General features: G+C 54.2%; 1 protein-coding gene across 3 annotated transcripts; it reads left to right on the top strand.

Annotated features, from left to right (window-relative positions):
* The first annotated feature begins 2,715 nt into the window (after positions 1-2,715).
* kptn (kaptin (actin binding protein)) lies at positions 2,716-10,770 on the top strand. Of its 3 annotated transcripts, none has more exons than XM_086160167.1 (12): positions 2,716-3,180; positions 4,076-4,158; positions 4,268-4,352; positions 4,436-4,490; positions 4,615-4,693; positions 5,530-5,603; positions 6,968-7,074; positions 8,587-8,691; positions 8,782-8,842; positions 8,915-9,050; positions 9,142-9,315; positions 10,463-10,770. In XM_086160167.1, exons 1-12 carry the CDS (start codon positions 2,979-2,981, stop codon positions 10,739-10,741), a joined length of 1,440 nt encoding a protein of 479 aa, XP_086016293.1. In that variant the 5' UTR covers positions 2,716-2,978; the 3' UTR covers positions 10,742-10,770. The 3 variants fall into 3 exon arrangements, with proteins under 3 accessions (XP_086016293.1, XP_086016295.1, XP_086016294.1); XM_086160169.1 differs by having other exon boundaries at positions 10,458-10,770; XM_086160168.1 differs by having other exon boundaries at positions 2,834-3,096.
* Positions 10,771-11,187: the final 417 nt, after the last annotated feature.

The following is an 11,187-nucleotide window of genomic DNA, read 5'->3' as shown; positions in this document are numbered from 1 at the left end:
CATGCGTGCGTGCGTGTGTGTGTGTGTGTGTGTGTGTGTGTGTGTGTGTGTAATGAGTCAGGAGTTGCAGTGTGAGCTGAGGTGTGTCAGTGTGGAGGATGAGTGATTACAGTGGACAGTAATCCTGCCCATGGATTAGCAGGTGGTATTAGGAGAAGTGGGGGTGTAACACACTGCCACCTCTCAACTGTCACAATATGGAGCAGCAGCTCGCAGGGGCCTCGCCTCCGTCTGCTCCGGCCCGCAGACACACACCTGACATGGCCCTGCACTCACACACACCCACACACACACACTGCTGACGAGGCTTCCGTGTCCATATTGTTATTTCTGCTGCATATAGTGGCGAGGAAGAAACAAAACATATGGTCACATAGTTCACTGGTTGTTACCTCAGCTGAGGCCAAAAACCTGTGTGTGTGTGTGTGTGTGTGTGTGTGTATGTGTGTGTGTGTGTGTGTACACGTGTTGTCAGAGTACTTACCGTTTAAAGTGCCATAAAGTAACTGTGTTCATTCACCGGAGTCTTTGAGGAACCTGTGCTGTCCTGGCCATGGCTTTGGTGCTTCAACCTTCCTCTGCGCTCCTCCTCCTTCCTGAATGGTCTCCCCATTCACATCTCCAATCTTCATCTCAATATTCTGCTCTTTCTTTGCTTTTTGGAGGATGCTCCTATGCGAAGTGAGCCGAACCGGCATGAAGTCATGCATAAAATAACGGGGTCGCTTGGATAAATGGCTAAAGTGCTAAATGAATTTCGTCGCTGAAACCCGGTAGAGTGTGCAGGCCCAGGCAGCCCATCTGCACAGGCCGTCCCGAGTGTCCCGGGTGTGTGAATCTGGGGGTGTTTCTGGCCGGTGCCTGCTGTGATCCAGACGAACCCCGAGGTCCAAGGCTGAGAGGCGTCAGGCGGTGCGTCCCGCGGGGCTCGGCGCTCCGGCGGGAGCCGTGGGTGGCGCGCCGCTGATGTTTGTTTTGATGATGATGTAAGAGGAAGGAATTACAAATCTTATGCAACACATTTTTCTGCAGCCATGAAAGATGACAGGAGTCTGTTTCCATTGTTGGTGAGAGAAGCAGCAGGCAGATGTTCCACTCCAAACGCTGCACCGGCTTGCGGCTTCATCTGAAGGTATCTGCGTGCTTCTCGGCCCGTTCGGTTTCCACCGGTTCCAGACATCTGCGGCAGATTCACCGCTTCCCGCTGAGCGGTCTGACTGTGTGTTGGGATGCAGAGGATGAAGAACGTGCACCTTGAATCTGAGCGAATCAGAGGAGTCCCCTCTGTTCTGACAAGAATCCCAAGCATATCATGTCACCTGGAATGTAAGAAGCTCAAATTTACTCCTTTGAGCTCCTTGAAATCTTCATTTTTTTGGAACCGATATTATTTTATCCAAATGTTCAGACCAAAAGCCTTCGCCGATCGAACGCTCGACATCAGTGCCGATGTGACAAAAGCGCATCGCGGTAAACAGAAGAAATAAGAGGCGGACGCTCAGGTTTGAGCCGAGGCACATCGATTCAGATCTCAAGCTTTGTCGAAGACCGACGGGCAGAGAAAGTTTCACCCGAGCGCAAAGGAAAGCTCCGGCCAGAGAGGTGCGAGGGGTTGGTAGCGCTCATCACAGATGGTAGGCTCATTTATGTTCTTTGCACAAAGGGAAACGTAAACGTACTTTTCATATGAATTCAACAGGCTCTTTGGAGGCAGACGATCAGCTTCCGTCACCTTCTCAGTCGTTTCACTCGAGGGCCCGTCAGATCAACAAGTGGAAGAGTGAGTTTCCACTGACATCTGGTGGAGCAACATCCTGCAGGACACGGGAGAGACGCCTGCAGTGACGCACACGGCCGCTAGATGGCGGTGTAACACTGGAGCCCGAGGAGGAGAAGAAGAAGAAGAAGAAGAAGAAGAAGAAGAAGAAGAAGAAGAAGAAGAAGAAGAAGAAGAAGAAGAAGAAGAAGAAGAAGAAGAAGAAGAAGAAGAAGAAGAAGAAGAAGAAGAAGAAGAAGAAGAAACCACCATCACCACCACCGTCGCGGCGGTTAGAGGTGATAAGACCGCGGGACTGTCAAATATTAAATCATTGAAAAATAAAACGCGTTAAAAACAACACAAACATATAAAGTTTAAACTATAAAAACCTATCTTTAACCTAAAAAAAAACAAAAACTCTGCAATATTTCATTTCATTACAGCTACACTACAATTTTTCCTTTTATCATACTATTGCGCACTCCTTACCTCACTTGTTACTAAGACACTTATAGTTTATCACTTGTTTACTAAGACACTTTATAGTTTCACTGAGACACTTTATAGTTTATAGTTTATTTTCATTTCTAATTCTGCCTTTTTCTTTTTATTATTTATTACTGTTATATTTTCTGTAACTCTGGCACAACAATTTCCTTCGGGATTAATAAAGTTGTTCTTATCTTATCTTATCTTATCTTATCTTATCTTAAAGTGTGATAAAATAGAGGGATGCTATTTGACGACCTGGTGAGGACGAACAACCTCAGTCATTCTAAACTGAGTTGTTGTTGTTAAGAGACCGAAAACAAACAAATCATCTAAATTCTAATGAAACAAAAGGGTTTATTGTTTGTTTTAAAGAACAGCGGCGCGGTAAATAACCGATTTGGTTTCGTCTCTGGGCAGCGTTCGAACAAAGTGTGGATAATTCCGACAGACTTGAACGCATCACCGTTCCAGGCGGACGCTTCGCTGCGTGCGGTGTTTGCTAGCAGCGAGCTAACCCGCCGCTAACGCAGACTCTTTATTCTTTTTATTTATGAGTCTCTCCTGGAGGTTCTTAATGTCTCCAGCGGGCCGCCGGACGTCTCCACGGTGACTCCGGTCGATGTGAGCGACGCTATCTTTGGAGCCGAGCTGCCTCCGGTGAGCGGCTCCGGGTCCGGCTCCGGGTCCGGACCTCCCCGCCGAGCGTCCCGGAGTCCCGCCCCGAACCATGTTCCGGGAGTTGTTCCCCTTCGTGGAGGACAGTTTCAGCCGCTTCCCGTCCCAGAGCAACATCTACGGGCTGTGCCAGGCCGGGGAGCAGGAGCTGCTGGCCGCCACCCTCAAAGGTAAGGTGGTGAGCTTCACCTACCAGGAGCTGCAGCAGAAGATCCGGCCGGTGGCCAAGGAGGTGCAGTTTACCTACATCCCAGGTGAGCGCCGCACCTGCCGGGGACCGACATCTGCAGCCTGCAGGAGGACACTGACACTACCGTCACTGACTGCAACACACACACACACACACACACACACTCTCGCAGTACTACACTAACCCCGGCCAGCTACTGTTCATATCTATTTGTGTAGCATTTAAGATAAGATAAACTTTATTGATCTCCATAAGGGAAATTGTTTTGTCACAGCAGCGTAACAGCCATAATGTCAAAAAGGGAAATACACAGGAATATAAACATGAGTATAAATACAAGGTAGAAGACAAAAAAAACACAAATAAAGAGACAGCAGATAAATCGACAACATCATCAGGGATAACCATGGGCAACATCAAGGAACAGTGAGGGTGAAAAATACACACTTAGAACTAAACAATATAAATAGAGTGATAAAAATAAATAGCGATGAATAAAATAAATGGCAAAAATAGGCCAGATGTCTGCGGGCTGGGACAGAGAAGGAGAGACAGCAGAGTCAGGACAGGACGTGAGTGGAATGGGGAAGGGGAGCGAGATCGTGGAAGCAGCACAGGTGCACTCGGCGTCATAACATTCCTACTTGTTTATGACGTCCATAGTTTATTTTCATAGTTTATAGTCCACCCCGCGAATGCACGTATCCATCCGTGCCATGTGTTAACAGAGCCCTATCTGTACATCACTAGTAATGATTTCCATGATTTAGCGTGGACAAACTGCTCGTCTATTTGTTTCATCTGCACCTGCTGCTATTTTGCACTGGTGGTGAGATGCGAACCTGCATTTGGTTAGCCTGTCGCTGTACACGTGCCACGACGACAAGGTTGAATGTGATCTAATGTGAATGTGCGCAAAGTGATCTTGCAAACCTTTGCCCCCGTCCTTCTGCGTGCAGTTGACGCGGAGATAGTTTCCATCGATGCCTTCAACAAGTCTGCGCCCAAGAGAGGCCTGGTGGTGGGCATCACCTTCATCAAGGTATCTAATATTCCAGGATCAACAACAGCACGTGTAGACTTAAGCCTCCCGCCGGGAACGGCCTTTCTGGTGGTAGACCTTAGTCATGTGGACATGTGGTCTCCTCCAGGACTCTGGAGACAAAGCCACTCCGTTTCTCAACATCTACTGTGACTACGAGCCCGGGTCCGAGTTCAACCTGGAGTCTATCGCACGTGAGTGGATCCGTGCGTGCGTGCGCGCGCTCCGCCCCCGTCCGACGCTTCTCAGGCTGATGTTTACCCGTCCCTCCGTGCAGAGAGCTGCCTGAATCTGGAGTTGCAGTTCACGCCCTTCCAGCTGTACCACTCAGAGTAAGCCTGCTGTCGCCGCTGATAAATCAGGGCGCGTCAGCCTGTGTCTGGTCAGCGGGGCCGCTCCTCGCCAGACCTCCGGTATCTTGGTGGTAAAGGTGACAGCTTTGTCATGTCCTGTTAGGGTGCAGAGCGACAGCGGCGGCAGTGAGACGGTGTTTCTGCTGAGCGGTCACGACCAGAGGATCCACCTGTACAAAGAGGTAGGGGGACGGCGCGTTTGTGTTTGATTTCAAATAGAAACGGGAGTAAATTCAGTCTGACGTGGACGTTGGCTTTTATAGTCGCTTGTTTCTTGTCAAGATGCAGGAGTTTGACTCAAAGCCTGCTGGTCAGAGACGTGAAAGAGCTGGTCCGAGTGCCGCGGGGCAGCTGGGAGGGTAAATTCATGCGTAAATCCCTGTCGTATGAATGAGAGGCGATGAATAATGGGAAGGTGACAGCATCATACTTTCCCCTGACCAAAAACATGGCGGACGAGTCACATGATTTCAACATGCACTCATCTTTCTATTTGAAACGGAAAGGATTGAGAATGGTCTGCGGTGGGGTTGCCGCGGGCAGCGGGCGTTCCGGCTCCCCCCACAGGGGGGCGGCGTCGGTCCGGTCGGGGAGTCGTTTGCCACGGTCGCGTGGAAACGAGCGGACGTGATCCCCCGTCGCCCAACCCCTTGGCCCTCGCGCCGCAGATAAACCGGAAAAAGCCGGCCGTCGCCGCCACACCGGTCGGTATCCCGGCAGCGTTTCCGGGCCGTTAACGGCCGCGTGGAATGTGTCGGTCGTCAAACAGAGCTGACCCGAACGGAGGGCGGTCGTCTGCTCAGAATCAGAGCTCCCCGAACGTAACGCTCGCGGCGGCCGCGTTCCAGAGCGCCGTCGCGGCCGAGCCAAGCCGCTGTCGACCGAGGTGCGTCAGCCTCCTGCCAAATTTCAGGCTGATGAAATACAGAGGGCGAACACGGTGACGTGTTCCAGCATCTGCTCTCCAGCAAACATCAGAGCGTCACACATCACACTCTGACTCTTCGCCTTCCAACAGAACGCCTCCCTCCACCAGTTTGAGGAGCAGCCAGTGGAGAAGCTCTTCCCCGAACTACAGCAGCTGCCCAGCAAGTGAGTCTACGTAGCTGTGTGTGTGTGTGTGTGTGTGTGTGTGTGTGTGTGCCTGCGTGTGTGTGTGTGTGTGTGTGCATTGCAGGAGTTCTCTGGAGCGCTGAACATTTACGAGCAGGCGGGAAGGCACTGCTTTGGATTTATCGAGCTCCTGATTTTCCTGATTCGTCCGTTTCATTGTGAATAAGGCCGATGATGCAATTCATCGCCGGTTGTTAAATCTCAGAGCTCCTTGTGGTCCTCCCAGAAGAACCGGCCTCCTGCGGTTTATGAAACCGTAAAGCAGGATGTGAGCGTCTCCACGTGGGTCGCTACCAATGAAAAGACAAATAGAGACACAAACATCCCATCTAAGGGGGATAAAGTGCAGCGGGCGGCAAAGACAAGGCCATGAGTCAGCAGTATTTACACCATGGGAGGAGAACATCAGGACTGCTGCCTGCACACCAACACCAAGGATCTCCCCGGGTCGCATACTTGTCCTTACCTTCAAGCCAACATGGGCTCAACACACACACACACACACACACACACACACACACACACACACACAGACAGTGCATGAAACTAGAGGCCGACAGAGATAAAATGAGGCGTTAGCTGCAGGAACCCCAGGTCTGGCTGCAATACATCATGTCGGGGCGCTGAAAGCTGGGATGAAGCCGAGCCGTCGTCGTGGATCAGGAGGACGAGGAGGCTGGCTCACAGCGGGAGGGGTCCGGGGTCCAGGATCCGGGGTCCGGGATCCGGGGTCCGGGATCCGGGGTCCGGGTGAAGGACACCTCGAAGGCTCTGTGGACTCACGTGCATGTTAACCAGGGACAAACCAATGAAGGCCTAAAGTTGCAGATAAATGCTGCTGGTGTTTAAAGCTGCTAATATAAACACTTTCCCCGGAGCTTGGTTTGAGAATTTGGTCTTAGAAACGGTGACCGGGTCAGAGACTCAAGTAAATGCTCCACTTTTGATTCACCTCAACACTTCAGTGTGTCTTACAAATATGTTGGATGAGAATCATCCAAAAAGCAAAAGTGAGAGTCAGCAAAAAGTGTGTGTGTGTGTGTGTGTGCGTGCTTGGGTGTGTGTGTACACATATGTTAGATATAATTCTTAGAGCTCGTAGCGCCGCTCATCCCCGCTGAAGGTTCAGGTTCCAGGTGGCTCTTTGCGGCCGACCGGCAGATGTTCTTCTGTCTGCTGGAACCGGGCCGGTCTGAGTTTGACTGGGGGTGGAAGCCTGAGCCAGAGAGGATCTGCAGGAGGACGCCGTCGCCCGCGTGGACCGTGGACGTGCACGTGCACGTGGAGTAAGGCCGCGGCTCCGATGGGGTTCCGAGATGATGCACGTGTCTCCTTCTCTGCAGCGTCCTGTGGTTGGACATGGTGAGCGCCGGCGGCGGACGGAGGCTCTCGGCGTTCGGCTGTCAGAGCGGCTGCGTGGGATTGGCTCTGGTGGAGCGGTCCGGCCCAGGTGAGGGACCTCCGAGGAGGCCGCGCCCACCCGTCGGCCCCCCCGGGGCGTAAAACTCACTTAGCGGTGTCGAATTGCACTATTTATGTGATGTTGAAAGACCTCCCCGCGCGGGTGACTCTTCTGGCGGGGGGGGGGGGCTGATCTTTCCTCCAAACTATGCGAGATCACTCAACCCTGGGCTTGGGAGAGATGGCAGAGTGTCCGCCGGGGCCGGCGAGGCGTCCATCCATCATCGCTAAGCAGTGAGCCGCTGAGTCAGATGCCAGGCTTTCAGCTCTAATTCCAATTAAAAGGGCCGAGGGTAACGGGGCTCGTCCCGCCGAGGCGACGGAGCACGTCCAGGTGGGGCGGAGGACCTCCGGCCGCCGCAGGACCACTTTAAGGAGATCCAATTAGAAGTTGCTCTAAATCAATCCGGCCGATTGCGCGGGGTCGATGCAAGCTGCGTTTGGAGGGGATTACTCTCGCCGAGGAACAACACCGGCACAAGGCCGCTGGTCCTCACACAGACGCCAACACACCTTCCACACCTTCCACACCTTCCACACCTCCCACACCTCCCACACCTCCCACACCTGCTCCAGTCTGACAGGCCTCCCTGTTGGGCTGCTGGCAGTGGGCAGGGACGGACCTCTTGGTCAACAGTGAGACGTCCATCTGGTCAATGGAGAAGGTGTTTGCCTATATATGTGTGTGTGTGTGTGTGTGTGTGTGTGTGTATATATATATATATATATATGTGTGTGTGTGTGTGTGTATAGGCAGGAGGTCTAGAGGAAGACTAAAGAGAAGATTTATGGATATAGTGAGAGAGGATCCAGAGAACAGGGTTAGATGGAGAAGGTGGATCCACTGTGGAGACCCTGAAGGGAAAAGACCAAAGGAGAAGATTTATATGCATATATATGGACATACAAGAATAAGAACAACTTTATTTATCCCAAAGGAAATTGTTGTTCCAAGTAGTGTGTGAGTGTGTGTGTGTATATGTATATATGTATGTATATATATATATATATATGAGAGAGATGTGTGGATATGTATACTATAAAGCCTCTCAGCTGAATGTGAAGTCGACTGGAGCAGATCAGTGTCTCTGCTGCTCCTGGACAAACCCAGATCTTTCAGATGTTGCCTCAGCAGCTGCTGGCTGACTGATGATTAATTCAGAGCTGATATTACACGACACGCTTGTTGCCCCAATTCTGATGGTCGGCCTCCATCTTAGCGGACGCTCCCGTTCATTTTTAAAGAAGAGCGAATCGGATCCCTGCCTTTCCACCTGCGTGCCAGAGCGCAGCCGCCGGAGCTCCAGAAGGTCCTCCTCTCCCAGCTGGAGGCCACAGAAAAGATGCATGTAGCAAAAGATCTGAGACCCAAAAGATCTGAGATCCTAAATTCAGGCTCTGTGCGCGTGTGTGTGTGTGTGTGTGTGTGTGTGTGTTGTGCTGCCTGACGCAGTGAGACCTTTCCTCACCTGTGACCTGATGAGCCGTCTTGTTCCTCCAGAGGTTCTGCAGAGCTGGCGGGTCCAGCTGGACAGCCCGGTCTCCATGGTCCGCCTGTTTCCCCTGAGCTGCGGCTGCGAGCCCAGGCGTCCCGGCGGGGAGGAGAGTGTGTATCAAACCTGCGTCGGCTTCATCCTTATTTCTGAAAGGTTCATGTGAAGTCCCTCGTTGTCTTCAACGGCTCCAACCCCTCCAGGTCCAGAAGAAGGCTTCAACCTGCTGGTAACCAGCACCATAGAGACGGCGGTGGTCTACAGGTGAGGTTCTGATCCGAGCCCCCCCGACCCCTCGCCTCCCGGCATTCATGGCTTGGTGTTGCGTTTCGTCAGGAACGTGGCGGAGCTGGGCCTGTCCAGAGCCTCCTTCCTGCCAGAGAGCGACCAGTGGGACGCCGTCCTCTGCGCCCTGGTCATCGACCTGGACTTCGACGGGCAGAAGGAGGTCCTGCTGGGGACGTACGGCCAGGTGAGACGCTCGCCGCCTCCGCCGGCCCACCATTCCATCCCGAAGCCGTTTCCTTTCTGAGGAGAGCGCCGCCGACCCCTGCGCCCCGCAGGAGCTCCTGTGCTACAAGTTCCAGCCGGCAGAGTGCGGACAAGATGGCGTCTTCCGGCTGGTGTGGAGGCGGAGCTTCAAGAGCCCTCTGCTGTCTATCATCTACTTGGACCTGACAGGCGACGGTGTGCGGGAGCTGGCCGTCCTCACGCTGAAGGGCCTGCATATCTTGCAGGTATGTCGCAGATAATGCCGCTCTCAGAGCAGCCGCGCGGATAAAAGCAGCGGCGGCGGCGGCGTCCTCTGCCAGCGGGGTTGCCAGGGAAACCATTCGGGATAGAGTGTGACCGCAGGCCAGATCGCTGGCCTCTACTGGCCGCCGGGTGTCATTGCAGCAGCACAAAACACGTTTTGCACGCTCTCAACTCCCCGGAGGCCGCGGGCATCCAGGACCTGCACCTCAATGCAGGAGCTGGATTTACTGGATCGAATGCAGGACCTGCGGCGGCCGCAGCCTCCGCCGGCTTCGGGCCGTCAGGGGAAAGTAACACGCAATTAATTCAGCGTTTTCTTGGTAGCGCTTTGAATGCGGGTTTATGTGTTTGAGGTCTCCTGAGGTCCGGCGTGTCAGGGTGGAGTAATGACCCGGAACTCTCCGCAGGCGGAGCGCCGTGACGGATGCATCTCATATTACACGCTGTCATTTCATGGTTTTAGGAATATCAGCTGCAGCTGCGTAAAAGACCAATAACTTCCACGTAACGGCTTACAGAGTGCAGCCTTGGCCCACCGCTCTCCTCCAGCGCTGTTTTCCCTGCCCTAGCAACCCAAACAAACCCAGTGGAAAAGTGATTTATGCTTTAATGCGCTCTCGCTGGAGGCTCCTTCTGGAGGTAGTAGAAGTCCCACATCAGAAGACACTGACCTCATCACGGGCCGCCTTGGCTCAACCCTGACTCTGCACCTGGTTGGACCTCCCCTTCTGCATTTTAAGACCAGTCAGTGCCCGGGGCCCCCTGAGGCCCCGTACCAGAGCCCATAGGCCCCCAAGGGTCCCGTGCCAGAGGCCGTCGACCCCAGAGGCCCTGTACCAGAGCCAATAGGCCCCCAGAGGCCCCGTACCAGAGCCCGTAGGCCCCGATGGGACCTGTACCGGAGCCAGTCGACCCCAAAGGGCCTCGTACCAGAAGCCGTCAGCCCCCAGAGGCCGTTGACCCCAGAGGCCCCGTACCAGAGCCCACAGGCCCCAATGGGTCCTGTACCAGAGGCCGTCGGCCCCAAAGGGCCCCGTGCCAGAGGCCGTCGGCCGGGCGTCCCGTTCTCTTGGTCAGACGGCGAGTGTCTCTGGTGTTCCAACCCGAGTGTCTTGTCTTCCAGCACAGTCTGAGCAGCACGGCGGTCCTGGTCCTGGAACGTCTGGCCCGGAAGACGTCGGCGCTGAGCCCCGGCTCCGAGGGAGGGACGGACGGCGGCCGGGGGGTTTCGCCGCACGCGGCCTCGGACTGATGCGACGGCGGCGTCCCGTCAGAAGGATCCGGATGTGTTGCCCTCGGCGCCCCCGGGCTCGGCGCCTCCCGCGGAGCGCGTCACAACAAACCAGGGAGGCGAAGGTGAAAGGTCGCCCCGGCCTGTCCAAACACCTCCTCGGAGGGCCGACCTGAATAAAGAACAAATGCAGCCGCGGTCCCGACACCGGCCTCCGCTCTCCATCTCTGCCGCCGGCTTTGGGTAGAAGGGGGCGGGAGGCGCTTTCTCTCGACAGGGGCTCCATCTTGTTTCCTCCGTCTTCGTCTTCCTCCGCGGCTGCGACGGGTTTAATGAGGACGGGTCAGCGAGGCCCAATGAGCGACCAGATACAGGATCCAGGAAAAGGGATAATTAGTCCTTCCTTGGCCCACATTCGCTCCTGCCCACCAGGGAGCCTCGACTCGCGCGCTCATCACACAGATGTTTGTCACACTTCGGGTGACGAATGTCCTCCTCCGACGGTCACGTTCCGGCGGTTCGGAGGTGAAGACGGGAGACGGGAGATCCTTCGGACACACACTCTGATCACAGCGTCACCTCGGACGCACACATGTAGCAGGGAAATAACTCAATAGGCAAA

The sequence above is a fragment of the Fistularia commersonii genome, chromosome 15 (assembly GCF_037954325.1).
Source record: "Fistularia commersonii isolate RoL2024-O1a breed Wild chromosome 15, RoL_Fcom_v1.0, whole genome shotgun sequence".
Lineage (NCBI taxonomy): Eukaryota > Metazoa > Chordata > Actinopteri > Syngnathiformes > Fistulariidae > Fistularia > Fistularia commersonii.
Note: the sequence above shows the minus strand (reverse complement) of the source record. Positions and strands in the feature narration are given on the sequence as shown.

Bases quoted from the DNA above. Each gene is read 5' to 3' on its own strand.
- kptn (XM_086160167.1), top strand. From the start codon at position 2,979: ATGTTCCGGGAGTTGTTCCCCTTCGTGGAGGACAGTTTCAGCCGCTTC. The intron at 4,353-4,435 runs GTGAGTGGATCC...CCCTCCGTGCAG, and splicing joins CAACCTGGAGTCTATCGCAC to AGAGCTGCCTGAATCTGGAG. The intron at 5,604-6,967 runs GTGAGTCTACGT...CCTTCTCTGCAG, and splicing joins CTACAGCAGCTGCCCAGCAA to CGTCCTGTGGTTGGACATGG.